This window comes from Manis javanica, chromosome 5 (assembly GCF_040802235.1).
Source record: "Manis javanica isolate MJ-LG chromosome 5, MJ_LKY, whole genome shotgun sequence".
Classification (NCBI taxonomy): domain Eukaryota; kingdom Metazoa; phylum Chordata; class Mammalia; order Pholidota; family Manidae; genus Manis; species Manis javanica.
Genome location: NC_133160.1, coordinates 104,832,313 through 104,856,832, shown reverse-complemented (window position 1 = coordinate 104,856,832; position 24,520 = coordinate 104,832,313). Strand labels below are relative to the sequence as shown.

Genomic DNA, 24,520 nt, shown 5'->3' with positions numbered 1-24,520 from the left:
CAAATTAGAAGTTTTGAGGGGCTAGGATGGTGGTGATTAGAGGAGTGGATGAAGCACTAGGGAGGTCTTTGCGACACCCCGATTGTGCGGTGGTTAACATATATCTAGGATAAGTGGATAAGTAACAGAACAGGGACTATAGCAGGTATTGTACCAATATCAGTTTCTTCGTTTTGATGTTATTACTATAGTTACTTAAGATGTGACCACTGGAGGAGACTTAGGAAAGGCTCACAGAACCTATCTGACCTATCTTTACAACTTTCTCTGAATAGCTATTTAAAAATAAAAAATTTAAAGAATTATTTCTTAAAAGAATCCTTATATATGAAGAGTTCTTAAATATAAAGTAGATGCAAATCATAAAAATTTCACTTTATTTTTAAAGGTAAGTGAAGAGTTCACTAGATTCAAGTGGAAGAAATGATCAATGGACAGAAACATCTTTTGTTTACTAACAACGAGATTTATCTGTTTTTTAAGCATTTTGCCTATTATTTTGGTGTGTTTTGTTTTTTGCCCATAGATACCTGAATATACATCTATGAAAGTAAGAACTCTTGAAATTAAGACTCTGGGAACTGCCATTACTAATTGTGGCTTATTTGTATGTGAAAAGGAGAATGTACTGACCTGAGTACCATGGGCTCCAGAGCCTGAGAGGCTAATCGCTCAAACATCCGCTGGAGGGGTGGGTGCAGAGAGTGGTCCTCATCGGCCAGCGCAGCACTACACCGCTGCAGCAGCCGGGCATGAAGCCCCGCTTCACACATGACCTGCTGGTTTCTTTCTGTGTGCACCAGGGATTGTAAAATGTTTGCCACAGCAAGTTGAAGGTCCAAAGCATGCTAGAATTAACAAAGAAATATATGCTACCAGGGCATTCTTAGTAAGATAGGTGATAATTCTCTCCCCATGTAGCACACCTTTTGATAAATAGGTCTCTCCATGCTTCGTGCTACATTCAGATGGATAAGGCAGCTGGCTGAGGGTGATGCAACAACTCCAGAACAGGGCTCGCTAAGCTCTCCCTCTTCTTATTTTACTACAAGCGTAACCAGCTGGACTCCATTCTCTTTCAAGTCTTTTGTATTACATGACTATGTAACTAATGGTATTACTATTTTTGTAGAAATAATGGGTGGAGACTTATTCATGGTGGGTCAGTAACCAGTTTAAAGGAAGGCCTGCTGTTGACATTTGTGACATTTTAGGCTTTAAAGCCCAGACAACACTTGAACAAAATAAGTCACCCAAACTCCAATTCACCCGAACTCAATTGCTATTCAGTCAAAACAGAAAAATAGCCTCCAAGTGATATCTTCAGTCATTTTTCTTTTTGTACTATTTATTAACAATTCCCACTGCTGAGCTGGATTTCCAGAGAAACAGATTTTAGCACCAGATGTCTTGGTTGCATTTGTAACAAATGAACTGTATTCTAAAACATACATATCTACCATTCATGAAGAAAGTTAGGACTCAAACAGAAAAATCTGCTTTCTTTCCTTTACCTACTTAAGTACCGACACATCACCCTTCCCATCTTCCTGGGCCCGCTCCCCTGATCACGCAGCCACACACAGGCCAGTCCACTCCTTATAGACGGGGAAGAGCTAACGTCCATGCTTACTTCTGGCTGTGTCACTGACCCAACAGAGGCCAGGAGGTCCAACATAGCGAGCATGGCTCCAGGGTGGATGACGACGGCATCTGAACTCGGGAAAGAGGAAGTTGCCACAGGCAGTTTCAGGTCAGTAGCATTTTTAGGAGGGTAAGTGGGAGGAGTTGAAACAGAATGATATGCATGCCTATAAAAAAGAAGGGTAATTTGGTGTTTAATTCTAACCACATTTTCTGTACATTTTCTTCATCTTCTGTTACCTTTATCCACGATAAGCAAAAAAGCCTTGTAATTCATATTTACATTACAAAACACTTTAAGGTAGGAGATAAAAAAAGCAATGTATTACCAATTATTAATGTCACATACAGACAATTTAACTATCAATTCTTCTGGGTTTTTATATGTCTTCACCATTTCCTATTTGGATTGTTTCATTGAAGAATGGCACATAATGACTACTGCTAACACTGCACTATAGTATATCTGAAAGTTGCTAAACGAGTAGATCCTAAAAGTTCTCATTGTGAGGATAAAAACATTTTTCTTCCCCTTGTATCTGTATGAGATGATGGATGCTAGTGAAACTTACTGTGGTAATCATTTTGCAAGATACATAAGTCATTGTGCTACACACCTTAAACCTACAGAGTGCTGTATGTCAATTATAGCTCAATAAAGCTGGGGGAAAATGGCACCGTACATACTGGAAGATGTAAGAGTAGGTGAAGGCATAGTTAAAACTATAGGAAAGGTGATAATTCTGATAACAGGTGATGAGAGTGTAAGTAAAATCCCTCAAGAGATTTTTATTTTGAAACTACCTGTTTGTTTTTTTTAACCTTTCCTTAAACCATAGGTAAAATAATCAAGACTAACAAGATCAAAGTGGCCTACTTTATAATGGGGTCAACTGAGTCAGGGTTGGCTCAGAATCTTGGCTACCTGACAATGAATATATTAGCATCAAGGAGTTTTCCTTTAGCTTCTTGGAGCTACATTCATTTCCTTTTGCATTATCCTCCCTACCACTGAAAATATTCATCGCAATTTTTAAGAACTTAGAAAGCATGTTTTACACAGTAAGTTTCTTTGAGTTAGAAAGCCTAGACATGTCCTGAACATACATTTCTTCTCATCAATGACCCCCACTTTCTATTTCATATTCTTCTTCTACAATTTATGAGTTTTGCACATTTTGTATCTCAGCACGAGGAAACAGATGCTTGGGGCTTCAGCCTATGGGAGCTCTTTGTTCTGATGAATCAGTTCCAGCTTGATTTGTCTAAGGTGGAGCTCTGTCTCCAAGAGCAGTACAGTTTCAGCTCTCTGGCACAAGAGCAGCTTGGCAAACAGACGCTTTAAGTCATTGATTTAGTAGCAAAGAATTGGCACTGCATGTTTAAAAAAAAACATATCATTCTCTTTTTAAGAGATTCTAGGAAAGTACTGTTTCCTTTATAAAAAAGGACACGGACTCTCCTAGTTTATTTAAAGTCAGCATATCTTTTCACCCACTCATTTTTTCACTCCTTATTTTTATTTTTTTGCTGTTTTTGTTTAGAAAGATTTCATTTCTAAACAAAGGTAGATTTCTAAATGCTTATTACCAATAGTATCCTCTTTCTACATTGCTCCCTTTATCTTTAAAATATTTTAAATTAAATATTTCAGTTATTTTTTAAAATATTTTTAAATTATTCTTTAAAATATATTGTTTTAAATATTCTACCTAGAAAAAAGATTTGTTAATTCCTCTATAATAGGAATCTGTAACCATTAAAACATTTTGTAAAAATTGTTTTCATTACAGACAAGAAAAGCCCAAATTTGAGGAAAAAATAGATTATAGTTATATATTTTAGTTATAGGCCTTCCAAACTATTTGAGTTGGCTGATTTAATATAGATTTGAACTTAAATTATGGATATACAAGGACTTTATGTCTTTGGCAGCCAAACTGTTTACTAATACTAGCTATTACAGTAGTAAAGGTTTTGATCTTAAGAAAATAATATTCTGATACAGGAATTACATTCATCCTCAAACTAGAAAAATATTGCAGACACTATAGGAATCTAAATCATGATTATTAACTAAAATTAAGTCTACTTAACAGGCATCATATAACAATTCTTACTAAGTGACTTAGGTATCAACACAGACATGTATTACTACTTTTTCAATTTAAAAATCATGGTAAGCTTATTAAATGGAAAATTCCCAAGCAAGACCGAACCGTTTGCAAAGACAGTATAAAAGTGACATTTCAAAATTCAGTGAATTTTGTTACAATTACTTTTAAAACCTACAGCAACTGCTACTTGAAATATAAAGACTTATCTACCTCTGTTGGTATATATATTTAAATATTTAAATTCTGAATTTCCTTTGCCTTAATTATCATCAAGTGTGTACAGGCAAGACTAAGTAATGGACACCATGTCTGAATGGTAACTAGTACTTTCCACCCTTTTCTCCATTGCAGACATTCTAGAGAGTCTTGGTTATTACTTTGTTTTCACTTCCTCAAACTCTGATTGAATATTGTATGGCTTTTAATTCTGTTCTAGTAGTCCTGAACAATACTGAAAAATTATTAATTTTAGTTTTCCAAATATGAAGTTTCCTAATTTTTTTCTCCAATTCTTAAAATAGTTAAGAGAAGAATCTCTGGGATTTCACAAGTATCACAAGCTCTGAACTTCCCCAGTATCTGAATACACCACAAGCCATAATAACTAATACAACATTGGTTTCTCCTTTTGCCAACAAAAATATATTTTGCCACAACATGTCCATGAGCTTATATAATTTTTTGAGATGTTTCATAGATATTCTAATTTCAAAAGTTCATATTTGAGAAAAACATTGTATTCTTTATTAGCTTATGATTCTTATCACTGAGCAAAATGTATGTAATCAGACCAGAATGGCAGCCTGAAAATGTCAACATTGATCTTATTATTAGTGTGAACAGTACTGGGAGCATCCTTGAGGTACCATCAACTTGTAAGTCTGATTAGAATTCCCAAGGATAAGAGTCACTCAACTCTGCTGATTCAGTGACAGCTTTCCCCTTAAGTCAAAGACATGGCATTGTTACATGCAGCTGTGTTGCAAATTTGACAAAAGGCCTTAAATAATTCTTTAGAACACAGAAAAAATGCTGTCTTCTCTTTGACAAATTACCATTTAAATAAATAGTAACGTCTGATGGATTTTTTTTTCAAAAATATGTATTCCTTTAATCTACAAATTTCTATTTGAAGTATGATTTTTGGCTAATACTCGAAAGGGTTAAATATTTTTAAAGACAGCAATTGTAAAGCCTTACCATTTACGATAGAATTGTAAATGTGATTTTCCAAAAATTAAAACTATTAGTAATTGAAACTATTTCTAAAATAGTTCTGTGGGGTAGTAGTTCTATGGGATAGTGGATACACATGAATCTTCAAGCAGCAAGAATACCTTCTACTTCATTCTTTAGCAACAGAAAATATACTAGGTGAACTTAATTCTTGAATTAAGAATTGCTCTTAAAAAAATAGTAGTTTTTAAATACAAAATATTGAACAACATTAAATTTAAGACTATTCTGAACTATGCCATGATTTACTGGAAGAAAATGAGCTGTAAGCCCTGGTGTAAATTTAAAAGAAAAAGGAAAATTCAACTCCATGTACCTAATGTTACTATCGCAATACACTGAAATACAGAATCTGTAACAAATTAGTTTTAGTTTATAGTAACTCCAACTATATTCAAGATTCAAAATCTGAATAGCAACAAAATTAAACAACACAGCAGAACCTAAGAACCTCATTTTTAAGAAACCACAATCGAAGAATATTAATACAAGACTTAAGGACTTGACCTTGGTTATGAGGAAAAAAGGGGAAGAAGAGTATTTGGTGCCAACTGCACAGAGTATGACCACTCTTAAGTACAGGTTGCAAATGGAATCTTAAATGGATCTTAATTGTACTCCAGTCGATCAACTGCTGGTTCTTTATATTCATAAATTTTATATATGACATAGACTAGATCAGCTTAGAAAGAGATTTATACAGAACTGATGAAAGCCAACAGCTGGCGTGGGTGTTTTATTCACTTTTTCAAAGGTTGGCTATGACAAGCCTTCTTAACAGCATCACATTTCAACTGGTTGAACCTGGTTGAGAAAATGCATTTCCTTGCCAGCGCTGTGATGCTCACTTTGGAGTAACAGTACAAACCAAAGAATGATGATCCCAACCACATATAAAGGAAAAAGGAAAAGTAGAAAAGTACTCCACCTAAAGGAGCACTAAATCCTCATTTCTAAAGAAACTTTAATAAAAGATATGCCTGCTCTCAAAGCAAAATGTGTACCTTAGTCTATAATACAGCTGAATGATAGAACTCTACATGTCCTTTGTGTCTTCATAGCATCAACACAGTTTACTCTCATAAATGTACTCAGGAGAAGTTGACAATTTGAAAACCTAAAAAAATTAAAAGATCAACTAGCCAAAAAAAAAGGAAGTTACAAAGCACAATAACTATATTAACATATAATTAAGCACAGAAGAAAAAAACCCACACAAAAAAAGATTCACATCTGTTATAAGATCAGTACCTTTTCCTGGACAAAGCTGGTGTACCCCAAGGAGAGGGGAGAGAAGACTCACTTGTCAGGCAAGGAGGGATCTGTTCTGCACGACTACAGACAACAAAACAGACAGGGTGGTTTAGAGAGGTTAGAAGAGAACACCAAGTTGGCAGTTGGTTAGTTTCACAAGAAATACCAGTTAAAAAGTTTAATAAGGAACATCCTCCATTCTCCGCAGGAACAAGGAACAAGACTACAACACATGCACTGAGGGAAACAGAGAAGCATGCTTAAGGCAGGTGCTTATCCACTAAGGTGAACATTTAACACAGAGTTAAACAGAGTGCTCTAGCCCTGTTTCTGACAAAGTGAACTAAAAATTAGGTATACTTAACTAACCAGAAAGTAGAAAACAAGGGAAAAGAGGTTAAATCTAAACATACAAATTTCAATTTTAAACAGCTTATTTCTTGAACACTACACTATCTCATGTTTCCTATAAATTGATAACATAAATGCATTTTTATTTAAAGATGGGAAAAATTGGAAAACAATTTTATTACCTATATTACCTGCACTTTCTTATCTAAGTATTAAGGTCTAAGAAATATCTCGGTATATACTTCAAAGTAGGTATTCCATAGACGTAAAGCCTAGCAGAGCTCTATCTAATAGTTATGTGCTTTATTTATGGGGGCAATATAGAAACAATTGATTTACTTCATGAAATAAAACTATGGTTAACTGCAAAAGTGATAATGGTTGGGACAAATTTGCAGCATGACTACTCAACATGATTTTCAAAGTGGGAATTTAATCGAAAACACAGTGTAAGAACTGAAAGTAAGCTATTTAGGTAAAGGGCACTCCTACAATCTCCCTTATAATGCTAGATTCCCATATCACAGATTTTATCACCATATAATTGTTTATTTAGGTGTCTGTATTTAAGCTAAATGATGGCCATGACCAAGGCAGTCTTGTGCTGAGCTGAACCCTCAAGGCCCAGCACAATTACTTGGCACAGGAAAGGTGTTCATTAAGTACTCATCAACAAAGGAAATGAGTAAATGAATCTGGTGGAGTCTTGAACTATTAATTAATGTCTCTTAGGAAGCTCTATCATTTCTCAACAATTATAAAATGTTGAGAATGGTTATGAATGTTGAGAATAAATCATCTGTCTGAAAATACATAATCACAACCATGTTCTGTTGATAAATAGTATCAGTAAGTCTATACCTAATGTTGAAAATAAAGAAGAAAAAGATAACAATACTTAACACCATTAAAGTGACTTCATAGAAACTGTTTCATTAAGTGTATTAAGAATTAACTGACCCTGGGTTTACAAATAATACACAAATGTCCATGTTGGAAAACTTAACATCAGAACAATAGTAATATGCACAAATAAAGTGAAAGACAGGCAAATAAAAGATTCATTTGTTTTCATTTTCATTCAGGTTAACTTATCATTCAAGCCTTAATGTTGAAGTCATACTTAGTACTCCCTTTAATTCAGAGCACAGAGCAGAGCCATACCTGTCAAAAGTATCTGTGGCAACTTTGTAGAGATAAATAAAGAGTTTACTGCAGTGCCGTAAAGTGGGTGACACCGAGTCTATGGAGATCGTGTCTTCCTCTAAAAGTCTTTGAAATGGTTGTGTATTTGAGGGAAAGACATTCATAGGGTTTATTTTTCTTAGGTCTGAAAAGCAGCCAAGAAATCGAACAGCATCTGCCAACTTCTCATACTGAATCTCTGTCTTGAAGAAATGAGAGTTGGCTGGCTCATAGCGCATTGCTGCAGTCAATGTGCAGAACACCGTGTGGAGAAGTTCAAACACTTGATTCTGGTTCACTTTCTCCCAGCCATTCTTGGGTGGTGAGCTCAAAGATCTTTCCATGGCAACAAGCAAGGACGTAATGTACACAAATCCTCCAACTTTCCTAAAAACTGTTCTTGAACGATGGCTTTCTCGAAGGACTGATAGGAGGGCCTATAAAGGAAAGAAAAAAAAAACCCAAAATTTATCATTCGAATTAAAAAAATAAAATGTCAAAGGAGAACACCATTCTGTGAACATCTGATATATTTGTCATTTATCCAATAGTCCTATGACTCTATAAATTATTTTACTAAAATATTTTACTAATTTAAAAATGCCATATTAAAAGAAGAAAACTTTCATTGACACTACCATATATTTCCTTTGACAGAATAAGGCTGTATCCAAATCCTCGCTGAAAAGCTTTTCCTATGTCTTTGATGGATGACAACATCACTGAATTCATGATTTTTACAAGATAATTTTATTAAGTAAAAGATATATTCTAGTATAATTTTACACAATCATGAACACTTAAGACTGTGCATGTATACAAACTGATTTATTCTAGAAAGGATCAAAGAGATGGTTATGGCAGATAAAACATGAAATATTTCAGTTCATAAAGTGACCATATCCTGATGCTTTGGAAAGAGGAATCACTTCAGAGGACTTAGCTCCAAGCATGCTCTTTCTCAGAATAGCTGTAAATGCTAAGAATTAACACCTGAAAGCCATACAAGTAAAATGATCTTTTACAACTATCAGTTATTTCCTGGACTGTCCACACTAAAAGCAACAAATTATGAAACTATCTCACATAGTTTTATACAGCATTCACTATGTAGTAGGCACTTAAGTGTTGTTATACATTAGCTTATTTAATCCTCTCCATGATCCTATGAATTAAGCACTATTATCCCCATTTTATAGATGAGGAATTAAGGCCCAGTGTGGTTAAATAACTTGCCAAAGAATATATAGCTTACTTAATGGCAAGGGCAGGATTTAAATGCAGGCTGCTGGATTCCCTTGCTCAGGCCCTTACCCATGACACTATACTGCCTAAATCAGCAATATGCAATCTGTTTACAGACCCATGGGCAGCTTTTCCCTGTTTCAGCAACTGGTAACACCACAAGTACCTAATATTAAGACAGAATTTATAATATCCCCAATCATAACATTTAATACAATTATTATTAAAATATCTCAGACATTTATAATGATATTTGAAGAAAGGAAAGGCTAAATATTAATATATATATTTACCATATTGAAATATATTGCTTTAGGAATTAGGAAAATTTTATTGTATGTACCTACACCTTAATTTATTATTTTGAAAGACAGGAACTATGCAATCTGTATATGCAAATAAAATTTAGAAATATGACATATTCTATTACTATGCAACAAGACACTTCCCTTTTAATAGGATTTGGTAATGATACAGTTTCCGTATCCTGTCAGACTTAAAAAACTGTACTTATGCAGGGGGGCCATCAGGAGAGATGAGGCTTAGAACCTCACCCTCCCTGTTTTGAGAGAAATCTTCTGCATCCGTGGATGTTTTGTTGCCCTTGTCTAGCTTGGTTTAATACTTAGTCTATAGGCACAGACCTGATCACCTACATTTGCCCTCTTACAGCACTAAATTATGTTTTCTACCTTTATCTTGCATCTACCTACCACTTCAGCATTTTATTAAAAAATAATAGTAATAAGGGAGAAATGTGGGATTCACATATAAATCAAGTATAAAAATCAAACGAATAATCATATCTGACTCGATTGTTTATAGTTCATGATGCGTGATCAAAACTGAAAGTTTCTGTGATGAATGCCCTTGCACTCTTCACCATGTAAGGACTTATTCACTGTGTAAGACCTTGTTCACCATGTAAGAACTTGTTTGTTATGCTTCAGAAGATTGGAAACTGTTGAGATATAGGCTTGGGGCTGATTAATGACTGTGCATTGAGTCCCCTATACAGAATTTTAATGTTGTTAACAACCATTTGATCAATAAATATGAGAGATGCCCTCTCAAAAACATAAAATAAAATAAAATAAAATAAAATAAAATAAAATAAAATAAAATAAAATAAAATAAAATAAAATAAAATAACATAAAATAACATAATAAAATAAAATAAAATAAAATAAAATAAAATAAAATAAAATAAAATAAAATGAAATGAAAGTAGTTATGAAAAACAAAAACAAACAAACAAAAAAACTGTACTTATGGTTGCAATTATCAGTTCGGATCAACACAAGACTTCACAACTTTTTCCTATTTTTACACCTTATAACCTAGACTGGAGATAAAATGCAAGCACTGTGTGAGAGAGAATGCCAGGGTTGAAATTCTGACTCCCACATTAAAAAGTGTTTTACCACGTTCAGTTACTTAACCTTTCTGGGTCAGAATTTCCTGTGTGTGTAATAACTTGTTTCACAGGAAATACAGGTAAAATTCTTAGCAGAGTTCCTGGCATATAATACAAGCCCATCACCATTATTACCTTCACAACGTAGTTGGGGAGAAACAGGAAAAGAATTATCTTATATATTAGGAAGGATAAATTCAGAGTTAAAGTAATATGTACAAAATCACCTAGCTGGTGAGAATTATGACATGGGTTAGGAAAGCCATGCTTATTAATCTTTAGCCCAGTACTCTTTAGCATGTACCTCTGGGTAAGTCTACTACACTACTTCAAAACCTGCCCTCTGTTGACACTCTGACATTATCACAGTATAACATAAGTACATGAAAATTTTCAAATACCATGAATAAGTTAATATCCTGCTTAAATCAGTAATTAATGGTAAGTAGCAAACACCAAAATTACAATGAGATGTAGATGCTAGGTGGTTAATTAGACAAAACATCAGCTATGTTATCTACATTTACATAAATATAACGCATATAACTCAAATTTGTGCATAAGCAGAATTTTAAAATACTACATACATGTCATGGAATTTTGGGTTTATGCACAAATAATTACAAATAAATTATACAGGCCTACGATTGTATCAGTTGAATGGAGGCACTGAGAAGCAGTTCTAAATGCAGCAAAAATGGAAACAGGGGTTCCAAATTCTCCTCACTACTGTTCTCAGTGAGGTGGAATGAACAGCCAGCTCATTCTGGTTGTTCAGAACCAACTGTTATATTTTTGGAATTTTGCATGACAGTGGTTGAAACACAAGAATAATTAAAAAATGAAGTTCTATAAATTAATAACTAAAAAAATATTTTAAAAACAAAAATAAATCCTTAAAACTCATAATTCTTATTTATTTTCAATATTTTATTACTACCTGTGCTCTTGAGATACTACATAATGGGATGCTATTGTAAATCTCTTCCCAATCCACATTAGTTGCCTGCAATAGGTCAAGTGGGAGTATTCACGCCACGGAAATCAGTAAATGCAACACATCAGGACTGTCCTCCCTTACCTCCCCCAGTCTGAGAGTCAGTACGGCCACTGACCAAAACAACACTGCCTTAAAATTACGGGTCAGCCAACTCTTCTTGTAGGCTTTACCAGTGTTTTACAAACCCAATTTTAAAAGGTAGGTACCAAGAAAGGAGGAAAATGTATCTTTAAAATGCTGGCAACCTTAACACCCTTTGAAGTCACTTGTTTTTTTCCCCAACAATCCCTCCAAATGTCCAAATGTTCTCCAACAGAACCATACATGTAGGTTTCCTTCTTGTTTTAAGAGAAAACTGTGGTCAGGTTAATCTGGCTTTTAAAATAAAATTAAAAATTATCATAATCAAACAAGAGGAAATAAATAATAAAGAAAAGAATGCTAACTTCTCATCATGAGACATTAATTGAATAAACAAGTTAATAAAAGAAATGCCTGCCTGTGGGAGGCAGCTGTCCACTCTCTGACGGCAGTGGCAGGAATGAGGTGAGGGCACCAGGAGGGGAAGTCAGAGTTCAAGAGCACGGTGCCCTGAGGGCCCTGGAGGTCAGGGTAAAGACCCCGGCTTTCTTTCTGCTATTATTACTTTGACATCATTTTTGACTTCAAGAAAAACTGCCAGAAGAGTTAACCATAGTTTTAAATCACTTAAAACTACCAACAGATGTTAGTAGCAAAAGAGTAATACTGACATAAAAATTCCCAGGAGGGAGGTGGAGCCAAGATGGCAGCATGAGTAGAGCAGCGGAAATCTCCTCCCAAAACCACATATATTTATGAAAATATAACAAAGACAACTCTTCCTAGAAGAGAGACCAGAAGACACAGGACAACATCCAGACCACATCCAGACCACATCCACACCTGCAAGAACCCAGCGCCTCACGAAGAGGGTAAGATACAAGCCCCAGCCCGGCGGGACCTGAGCGCCCCACACCCCAGCTCCAGGTGGGAGGAGAGGAGTCCAAGCGGGGAGGGAGAGGGAGCCCAGGACTGCTAAACACCCAGCCCTAGCCATCCACACCAGAGCGCAGACACAGTGCATGCGTGGGGTCCTGGATACTAGGGAAACAGGACAGTAAGACCTGTGAGTGGGTCCCTGCGGCTGGCGCCCTGGGGACAAAGAAAAGCGAGTGCTTTTTGGAAGTCTTAAAGGGACAGGGATCCCACAGCCGGACAGAAGTGTCCTGGGACACTTAGTCCAGCAGCAGGGAATCTGGGGAACTCTGGGCACTCTAACCCCCTGGGCAGCAGGGAGCACGGAGGCCCCTCACAGAGATAAATAGCCTCCCAGATGCTCCCCCTCCAACATGGCTCCACCATATCGGAGCAGCAGCCAGAGGCAGGCCACGCCCAGAGCAACAGCGGAGATAAACTCTATAGCAGCCGGGCAGGAATCAGAAGCCCTGCCTACGCGCAGCTGCTCAGCATAAGCCACTAGAAGTCGCTGTTCTCCCAGGACAGGAAGGTCACAAACCAAAAAGAAGGAAAGTTCTTCCAGCTGTCACTTGTGCCAGCTCTGCAAACTATCTCTATCACCATGAAAAGGCAAAATTTCAGGCAGACAAAGATAACAGAGACAACACTTGAGAAGGAGACAGACCTAACCAGTCTTCCTGAAAAAGAATTCAAAATAAAAATCATAAACATGCTGATGGAGATGCAGAGAAATATACAAGAGCTAAGGGATGAAGTCCGGAGGGAGATTACAGACGCCCGGAAAGAGATTACAGAAGTGAAACAAACTCTGGAAGGATTTATGAGCAGAATAGATAAGATGCAAGAGGCCATTGATGGAATAGAAACCAGAGAACAGCAACGCATAGAAGCTGACACAGAGAGAGATAAAAGGATCTCCAGGAATGAAACAATATTAAGAGAACTGTGTGACCAATCCAAAAGGAACAGTATCCGTATTATAGGGGTACCATTAGAAGAGAGAGAAAAAAAGGGATAGAAAGTGTCTTTGAAGAAACAATTGCTGAAAAATTCCCCAAACTGGGGGAGGAAATAATCGAACAGACCACAGAAATACACAGAACTCCCAACAGAAAGGACCCAAGGAGGGCAATACCAAGACACATAATAATTAAAATGGCAAAGATCAAGGACAAGGAAAGAGTTTTAAAGGCACCTAGAGAGAAAAAGGTCACCTATAAAGGAAAACCCATCAGGCTATCATCAGACTTCTCGATTGAAACCTTACAGGGCAGAAGAGAATGGCATGATATATTTAATGCAATGAAACAGAAGGGCCTTGAACCAAGGATACTGTATCCACCACAATTATCATTTAAATATGATGGAGGGATTAAACAATTCCCAGATAAGCAAAAGTTGAGGGAATTTGCCTCCCACACACCACCTCTACAGGGTATTTTAGAGGGACTGTTCTAGACGGGAGCACTCCTAAGACTAAACAGATGTCACCAGAGAAAATAAAATCACAGCAAAGAAAGCAGACCAACCAAATACTAACTAAAGGCAAAAAAAAAATCAACTACCCACTAAAAGCAGTTAAAGGAAACATGAAAGAGCACAGAATAAAACAACCAACATATAAAGAATGGAGGAGAAATAAGAAGGGAGAGAAGAAAAGAATCTCCAGACAGTGTATATAACAGCTCAATAAGCGAGCTAAGTTAGGCAGTAAGATACTAAAGAGGCTAACCTTGAACCTTTGGTAACCAGGAAACTAAAGCCTGCAATGGCAATAAGTACATCTCTCTCAATAGTCACCCTAAATGTAAATGGACCGAATGCACCAATCAAAAGACACAGAGTAATAGAATGGATAAAAAAGCAAGATCCATCTATATGCTGCTTACAAGAAACTCACCTCAAACCCAAAGACATGCACAGACTAAAAGAGTAATACTGTCACACCTATTGAACTTACTCTTAGGATATCCGTCTTCAACTGCAGGTCTGTTGGTGGGGCTGAATGCATTAGCCCCAGGAGGGTGCCCATGTCATCGTCCCCGTTGGGAGAGAGCACCAGCTGCTGGATGATCATCAGGGCATGCTGCCGGCACTGAGGGTACTTCACTATATTATGTGCACATCTTGCACCTCCAAATTCTCGGAAAATACCTTAAAAGAGGGAGAAAAAGGAACATGGATTACAGTAAAACTTTTGAAGACAAGTCGTATGAATTAAAATTTGATCTTTTTTTTAGGAAGAGAAATGCAAAAGAATGCAAATAAAACTACCTAGCCATTTCACCTTTTATAGAACTGCACTGTGGGATGCCGGGCCATGGCACATGCAGATCCTCTCTGCATTCCCTTGGGGCATAATGCCCTGATATGGTCACCGTGCCCAAATTCTCCAACTTTAGAACATTCTAGGAATTCTCCAAATCTAGAAATTTCATACGTGAACACCTAAGAGACTCCAAATTTTTATGTAAAAGCTTTAAGCTGAACAGTGCTTGAAATCAATTTATGTAAAAGACTTTTAGATGAACAATACCCCAAGGGAGTTTTAAACTGAACAAGGCTTCCAAAATTATAGCAAGAAAGGAGTGGAATTATTCTATGATGAGAAAAATTACAAGGAACCAAACTTTCTAGTTAGCTATTAACAAAAAAGGCAAACTCTATAGTAGAAAGCATCATTGTTTGGCTCTGAAGACTTTTATGTGGATTTATTTAATCTTCATCCCCTATTGTACAGACAAGGAAATGAGACATACAGACGTTAGTAATGTGGCCAAGGTCACACAGCTAGCAAGCAGCTGAGTAGAACTGATGCCTAGATAGCCCAGCTTTAAAGCCTGTGCTCCTGCCCATGAGTGATAATGCTCTCACATCACATTCCACCTACAAGTAAAAAAAAAAAAAATGGACCAAGTGACCTAAATCACTAATTAGTATTTCCTCCAATGTAACGGTCCAATCCCTTATGCTTTTAGAGTAACTTGTGTATGCCATGGTTATACTAGTTTATATCAAATGGTCTTAGTCTTATTTGTTTACATGTTTGGTCCCTCATTAAACCAGCTTTCCTTAGCTTTCAACGATTCCTGAGTGAATAAATGTGTTTTGCTATAGTGGCTACTGTCCTCTCTATTTAGTGACTTTCTATTTTTTCAGCCTTAGAACAGTTATATGACCTTGAAGTAAGTATAAGTTAAACGCTGGAGATTTAGCACATAGAAGGCCATGTTTACTTCCTGGTTGCCAGTTAGTGCCCGTTAGATAATCATAATGGCTAATATTTTCTAAATACTTGTTACAAGGAAAGCACTGTGCTGTAGGTGCCTGAGATCACACAGCTAGTGACATCTTTCTTGACAGGGAAAACACAGTCAGTCAGATCTCTGTGAAAAGTTTTAGTCATGTAGAGTAAGTGCTCCATTAGAGTTGTTCAGACCCTTCCTGTGTAACTGTGTCATGTCATTAAAAGCTAATTTGCCAAATAAATTCCTGTTAGTACATCCTTATTATATTTCTCACTATCTCAGCTAACTAAACTTAGTTCTTGGAAATAAGATTATGCATTATAGCCAAATAGTTAATACCATAACCATTAAACTTCACCAGTTATTACCTGAATTACTTACTAAATTTATAAAACTCTGTCTTGGCATGTGTTAAGCTATATTTAAATAATTATATAACTACATGTTTACCTCTCTCTCCACCAGATTGTAATTCCTTTGAGGCAAGAATTATTTTATCTTTGTGTCTCTGCTCTGGTGCTTGGGACACACAATATATTTTAAATATATTAAATATTGAGTTCCTCTGCAATCAGACAAATAGGCAGGCATTTGTGCATTCGCTACTCCCTCCCTCCCTCCCTTCCTCCCTCCCCTCCTTCCTTCCTTCATGTGTGGCTTCCCATAACACTTAAAATACAATTCAAGTTCCTCAGCATAGCCTAAAAATTGTGTATGATCTCGGCCCAACCTACTCATCACATACTCCTCTCATGTATTGACACTGTTGTCTGTGAGGTTTTGATGGTGGCTAGAATTTCAAGTGATCTTTTAAAAAGCAAGAGTGATATTTATAAATATAGTTGGACTGCCAATGATAGGTAGAAAGGACTGAAGAGAAGTTGAGACTAAAGATAAAGCAAAAGATTTAATGAATCCAATTTACCCAGGAGAGGGAAGTTTTATTAGAGAATAATTTTTCAGTATTTTCCTAAGGTTGTAGCATTATAATATTCTTAACATGAATTACTAAGAAAATTAAGAAGATCACCATATGAATCAAGTATTTTAGAAAATACTGAAATAAGCAAAATTATTCAACTAAGAGCCTATATTATGTAAATGAAAAATAGAATAAACACAAAGCATGCTATAAAAAGAATTAAAAACAAGAACATATTTTGAAGTAATAATGCTATTTTGTCATTAATATACTTATAAAGGTCAAAAGTATTGCATTTCTAGAGAGATGATAGCACCATCACTGAATCCATAGTTTTTTCTCTATGTGATACGAGCATTTCAGAGGCAAGAATCATTAGAAAAGATATAATCAGAGATACTGTCCTGCCAAAGCTTTTGCTAGTAGCTTTTCTGATCACCTGCATTTGTGTTGGATCCTTGAAGAAGCGCTGTCAGAGTCTCCATCACCAACAAAGCCAGGTGCTTCTGGTCTTCAATGGAACTGTTATTTCTTGAGTCCCCTAAGACAAAGAATCAGAGGTTCAAATCACCAAAGTTATGAGCTAAGTTTTTCTTGATTCAGTTTTGTTTTAATAATTTAAATATTATTTCATTAATACTCACTTTTACTGCTAATAGAACAGATATAATACAACCTTTAAAAATGAACACATGTCCACCAGCTACCAAACATAAGGTTAAAATCAATGTTTACAGACTTTGGTGTGGCCAGAAAGTTATCTCAAAAATATTCAGAAGGAAAATGCCAATCAAAGTTAAATGTATCCATTTCACATGGCTTTCCTAATCAAGGAAATCAACAGGAGAATGCTAGATAGTAATGCACCAAAGAGAAAGAAAAGTTTATGCATAGTGCTATCTCTTCAACTTGTATTCAATTCATTCAACATATTTAACATTTACTAAGTGCCACATACTACTACGCTCTTATCAGATTTACAAGGACAAAAAACATAAAATTTGAGGCACCTAATGATCATTAATGTGTGTATACATAACAACAGTAAAGAGATATATATTTATTTCCTCTCTATAATGCATAAAAACATTTTGAAGCATCAAAACATCCCAATTGTTTCTAGAAGCTTTTTTATTCCCTCACAGAAATAGAGAGATGTAGATACTAGTTTTTACTTCAAATTTTCTTGCACCACAATGACATATTTCTAGGCTGCCACCCCTCCCCCAGTTCTCTAACAGAAGTTGAATGAACAAGTTATCTCTGGGAAATATTTGGAAGAATGTCACAGTAATGCACAGTAGGTCACTAAAACCCATAGCCAAATAAAAGGCAAAAATGAACAGAACACCCTGCCCAAACCCTTTTCTCAAATCAAAATAAAATGACAGAAAATACTTTACCTTGTTCACTCAGTGCCTGAGTTGGATCCTTCAGGAGGGCAGCATATTTGTGCAAAAGGTTTACCATGACCTCCAGAAGGCCCACCTCCCTGAATACATCTTTGAATATGTAGTCATGTCGTGTGAACTTAAGAAGTGTTTTCATCGCAATAATGCTACAGTGGTAAGAAGAGCTAGATTTTAGGAGGATGCTAACACTAATAAGTTCTTTACAAGGAATATAATTTAAGCTAAAAACGACAAACTCCAGCATCTCAAAGTATTTGTTTTGTACTTCTGGGAGTTTAGAGATCTTTTCTGCAAACTGTGACAATGTGTGCTGTGACTCTAAGATGAAATAATTGGCATTGTCAGCCATGTAAATATTTGTGATAGCATCAAGGATGATTTGGGCAAGGAAGTTGGTTTTTGCTTTTAAAAATGCATTCTGAAGAACTGCAAAGGCCTGGATGTTTCTCACACTGTGACCTAAAACAGAAAACAAGAACACAAAAGTAGGTGCTATGTGATATTTTAGTCATGGCAAACTAGTCTATTTAAACAGACCATGAAGTGTAAAATTATCAACTATTTACTAAGAACATGTCCTTTTACCACAAAAGGTCTCAACTGTTCTTCATCAGGTTCAGCCTTTTAATTAAAAATAAACAGATTACACTTTTAATGCATCATTATGAATATTTCAACTCAAGAATAGTGTATGTTGAAACACTGGACTGCTTTAGAGAGAGTAAAGCGTAATACAAAGTCAGAGTTTTTGAAATATGCATGGGTTATACTTTTTTACTACCTGTAAGATTGACCTTGACTGTAAGAACAGTTACCTCTCAATCAGAAAGGACTTTCAGGCTCAAGAAGTAATAGGCCCCAGAGCAGCAAGACTGACAACAAGAAAATAGGAGGGTGAAAATTTTCTTAAGTTCCAGTTTTCCCTTTAAAAGTACAACACTAGAACGTTCAGAAATTTTAATTTGGAATGTTTTGTTTAGTTTTCAAGCTTTAATACATTTGTTAAAGCAATTTATGGCTAGCTACTAGCTGTATTTTTAAACATCTTGCTTTCAAAAACAAATCTGCATACATGGCCCTTGTGAGGCAAATCGGTAACAATAATAATGAAGAAATTTTCACAGAAATAATTTGAGGCACATAAAAACAAGTATTTGCCTCTAAAAATTGTCCCCGGGTTCATAACTATTAGGAGTATACAGCAAAAAATTAACACAGAACCTAACAAATTAAGTTGGATTTTAGAAAGAGGATTAAACAGAACTAGGTAAAATACAGCATGGGTTAGAAAGGCTGCTCAGAAATCCTGGCTTGGACATTATCTGAAAAATACAAAGATTTCAAAAAGGTCTTCGGAAAAATGCAAAGATTTCAAAACTTTACTTCAGGTCCTTATTAATAGAATGCTTGTTCTTTCCGAAGACACCGTCACTTTTTTTACTACCTGCAGGTTGCCACAAAAACAAGCTTACACAGACTGACGGACATACAAATGTAAAAGGTCTGACTACACATGACAGAAAGGTGACAATAAGGTTAAAGAATAACTCTAGCCAATATTTTACATCTTTCAGTTAAGAGACAATATCAATTTTCACTACAAAGAAAAGAGTAAAACAAAGCTGAATTTAAGGTAATACCAGAAAATTTAGATTTTCCCAAGTTTCATCATTATTTGGTTTCAATTCATGTCACTGACAAAAGATAAGGCCTATTAATAATCAATCCCAAGAACAAATTGTCTACCACAAAGAGCTGAATTGAATACAATGTATAAACATACACAATTAAATGTCAGATGTGGTCATCTTTGCATACAAAGGTAACATGAGAAATATGGTGGTTAGGGGAACATTTGGGTCTTAGTAATTCCTTTTTATTGTAATGAATCTGCTCTGATTCATCTTTAATCCTATTTGTTATCCAATTCATTTACAAACTATTAGCATGTAATTGAAAGTGGTTGCTCATAGTAAATGACCAAGAAACATAGAGACTTCATGATGGGCTTTAAGGGCAGAACATTGACCAACAGAATGGCCAATCAGTCTGACACTAGTTGTGAAATTCGGTCATTTTCTGTGACTAACCTAGAAATGATTTTCTGTTTGTGATGTTATTTCCAAATTTAGTAATTCTTATGTACAATAGAACTAAACAGAATCTGATAATCTGGTTTTCTGAAAGGAGAAAATATCTAAAGGAATGGCTGAATAATAATAATACCAAAATAAACGGCCTATAAGTTTGAAGTGTATTTTGAATTCTGATGTTATCAGGAATAGTTATTCAGCACTGTGATAGCCATTAAATTCCTACAATATTCAATTAGGAAGGAAGAATAACAAATCTAAAAATAACTTGAATCACTGTGTTGCATATTTGAAACCAATATAGTATTGTATATCAACCATATTTCAATAAAAAAATAATTAAAAGACTGTACTCTATGACACATAAATGCTCTAACATTTTAATTAAACATGTATCCTGCATAAGTTTCAATTTTTGCAGGAACTGACTTTAATCTGTTTTACGGAGACAAAGGTAAAGTGAGAAACTCATTCAAAAAGATGTAAATCAACATCTCATTACTCTCAAGATCATATGAGCAGAAACAAAAGAAATGAATCTGGAATTTAAAGATATCCATATATACAGCAAAGAACAGAGCTTTCCTGTTTTCAGAATCTAATGTAAAATGTAAAAGTGAATGTTTGATAAATGAGACTAAATAATACAAGCATTAAGAGAAATGGAGTAAATAAAGGTCTAAAAAAAGAAATCCAAGAATTCATTTGGTAAGTAGACACTGAATATTATTTTTCGGATTCTAAGTCACCAGAATTAGATTCTATGCGACACTGCAGAGGACAGATCTGAACAGAGATGAATGGAAAGGGGAACAGTCAAAGAGGCACCTGTGGTAGTCCATGTGAATGGCCTATGAACCTCAACTGAGGTAGTGGCAGTAGGGCTGGTAAAGAAGAGAGGAATCAGCAAATGTTCCAGAAGTGTAAGAGTGAATTACACGTGTAATGTGTAATGCTTTAATGGGTAATGCATAAATTACACATGTGAGTAACCAATCAGAATAGAGGCTGGCAACTGACAAGCCACAAGGTTACACTCTGCAAGCCAGCTGACCGGCACCCCAGCCACATTCGCATCCAGCATTTACCAAGTGGAACAAGAGCTTCTTCAACGAAGGCCCATGCTGAAGACTGCAAGGCACTTCAGTTACTAGTTGGAACAAAAATACACAAAAGGGAAGGTAACACATTATCCTTTTATACCTTTTAAATTGGTGCTTCCAGAATTAATGTGTTAAAAGGAAACTTACAAAGGTGAAGTCACAGAAGCATTTTGAAAAAGACAGGCATGATCTTTTCTTGTGAAGACATAGTCTTTATAAAAAGTATTTTAAAAACACTGTTGAGGGAACAAATTAGCAAGCTACAGAGAGCTATGAATTACAGAGCACAACCTTGCAAAGGTGTTTCTAGAATAGCTAAGATAAAATTTAACCACCATGGAGTCATTAAACAGAAGGCATATTTCTTAAAGGAAAGGACTGCAACATTTTAAAATCTTTCTTTAGAAAAATATCTGGCAGTAAGGATACAAAGTTTTATAAGAGCTCTTGCTATGCAATAAAGAAACAGAAGTCATTTTCAGGCTTTAACTTATGCAAACAGACATGTTTACCAGCTTCATTAATAACTCAAGTTTACTTTTTCTTTTAAATTTCTATTTCTACACTGTTGCATGTGATAAAAAATAAGGTAGGTAAACTATATCTATGTATAGAGCAACATAAAGCAAATACATTCATGTTTCCTCTCTTACATGTAACTACCAATGAGTGTGTAAAAATTCTCTGCTACCAGGAATTTTCATAAATGAAGGGAAAACAAGGAAAATATTCCCCAAATTACTCTGAATAATTGATAAAAAGTAAGTTAAATATTGTCAAATATGTCAGAATGGTCACAGATATAATTTATAAATAGTCCAAACTAAAAAGTTAAAATTTGTGAAGGATTATTCCTGCCTTGGTCTATCACTGCTACACACAACACAGTCACAACTGGCTTTCCTCATCTCCATTCCTGTGCAATGGTCCATCATGTCTTTTCTAAAACTAGATTAATAAGAAATGCATCCCCAGCCAAAAAAGACACTAAAACTAATCATCAAATGTAAAGGCATAGGTAAAAAAGGATATTTTTAAAAGTAACTGCATTTGTATAAACAAGCAACAAGCAATCCAAAATGAAGTGAGCAGCTTTATTTACACCAGTATCAAAAATAATAAAATACCTAAGGACAAAGTTAACAGAACAAAGACCTATGTGATGTACACTATAAAACAGTGCTGAGAGAAAACAGACCCAAACAAACAGAAAACTATATATTCATGGATTGGAGGCCTCAATATTGTTAAAATGTCAATTCTCCACAAATTGATCTATAAATTAAATGTCTTCCCAAACAATATCTCATTTTTTCTTGTTTTCAATAATTGATGTGATTACTAAATTTATAAAAGGAGCTCAAAGGGTGAGGCTCAGAACCTCACCACCCCCTGCTTTGAGAGAAATCTTCTGCATCTGTGGATGTCTTGCTGCCCTTGTCTAGCCTGGATTAATACTTAGTCCATAGGCACACACCTGACCATCTGATCATCTACATTTGCCCTCTTAAGGCACTAAACTATGTTTTCTACCTTTATCTTGCATCTACCTACCACTTCAGCATTTTATTAAAAATAAAAATAATAATAATAATAGGAGAAATGTGGGATCAACATATAAACCAAGTACAAAAATCAAACGAATATTCATATTTGACCTGATTGTTTATAGGTCATAATGCATGATCAAAACCGAAAGTTTCTGTGATGAATGCCCTTGTACTGTTCACCATGTAAGAATTTATTCACTATGTAAGAATTCGTTCACCATGTAAGAACTTGTTCGTTATGCTTCAGAAGATTGGAGACTGACGAGAATTAGGCTTGAGATGGATTAATGATTGTACATTGAGCGTTGACCCCCCTATACTGAATTTTATTGTTGTTAACAACCATTTGATCAATAAATATGAGAGATGCCCTCTCAAAAAAATAAATAAATAAATAAAATAAAAATAAAAGGAGCTCAAAGGACCCAGAATATCCCAAATAATTTTGAAAAGGAGGAACAAAATTAGACAATGTAATGACTTTATTTCAAGACTTACTTTAAAGATAGTAATCAAGACCATGTAGTATTGGCTTAAGGATAGACACACTAATCAAGGGAGGAGCACTGAGAAAGAGTCCCAAATATAAGGCCTTTTCAACAAAGGGTCCTGGCACACTTTGATGTCCATATTTAAAAAAAAACTTTAAAACTTTACTTCCTACCATGTGCAAAAATTAACTTAAAACATATCATATACTTTAATGCAAGAGTTAAGATATGAAAATCCTAGAAGAAAACACAGATTTTAGCTAATTTAGGTTAATATTTCTTAAATATCAAGCAAAAGCCACAAAATACTGTTTAAACGATCATTTGGATTTCATCAAAATTAAAAACTTCTGTTCTTCATAAGATTCTACTAAGGAAAGTCAAGACTAGGAGAATATACTTACAGAAATATAGATCATATAAAGTACTTATCCAGAATATGTGAAGAACTCTTAAAATTTAAAATGAAACAAGAAGATTCCTATCAGTGGCACAAGATCTGAACCAATATAGATATATATAAGGCAAATAAGGTCATGAAAAGAAGCTCAAAATCATTTAGAAAAATGCAAATTTAAAAGCAATTACATACTTCTACACATTCATTAGAATATCTAAAATTAAAAAGATTTTTATACTACCAATACAGCAACATTACCAAACGTTGCTGAGGGTATAAAGCAAACTTCCATACATTGCTCATGTGAATGCAAGTGGGATAGCCACTTGAGAAAGCAGCTGGGCAGTTAACGTCTCATAAAGCTGAACATACATGTACCTATGACCCAGCAATGTTTGAAAATAAGTGTCCATGCAAACACTTGTTTTACAGGAATGTTCCTAGTAGCAAAGGAGAACAAGGAAATTTTTTTTAGAAGAATGGGAATATTTTATATTATAATTATGGAGGTGAGTACACCATATATTTATCAAAACTCATCAAATTCAACACTTAAAATGAGTAATTTTAATATATACAAATTAAGCCCTTTTTGGAGACCAAAAAAAAAGATATTCCATATTCTCTTCATGTGGAATAGAAGTATCTCCTTTGGTCTGTACAATACCCTAAAGAGCAAGAGTTTTTAATCTTAGATATTCTAGTGAGTATGTCGTAGTATCCATTCATTTATAGATTATCACATCGATTTTTCTGAAGAAGAAAATAATATTTAAAAAAGTTAAGTCAGGGAGTGAAGCCAAGATGGACACGTGAGTAGTTCAGTGGAAATCTCCTCACAAAAACATATATA

General features: G+C 35.2%; 1 protein-coding gene across 9 annotated transcripts in view; it reads right to left on the bottom strand.

The window, feature by feature from the left end:
• Positions 1-24,520, bottom strand: part of WDFY3 (WD repeat and FYVE domain containing 3) — a 281,845-nt gene that overhangs the window by 119,881 nt on the left and 137,444 nt on the right. For 8 of the 9 annotated variants that reach the window (XM_073237349.1, XM_073237354.1, XM_073237353.1 and 5 more), the window contains 7 exons: positions 18,022-18,489; positions 17,058-17,159; positions 14,409-14,602; positions 7,767-8,224; positions 6,249-6,332; positions 1,634-1,811; positions 634-848 (listed from right to left, as the gene is read on the bottom strand). In XM_073237349.1, the coding sequence (XP_073093450.1) occupies positions 634-848; positions 1,634-1,811; positions 6,249-6,332; positions 7,767-8,224; positions 14,409-14,602; positions 17,058-17,159; positions 18,022-18,489 (1,699 nt within the window). The remainder of the gene's footprint in view (positions 1-633; positions 849-1,633; positions 1,812-6,248; positions 6,333-7,766; positions 8,225-14,408; positions 14,603-17,057; positions 17,160-18,021; positions 18,490-24,520) is intronic. The other variant, XM_073237356.1, reaches the window with a different exon arrangement.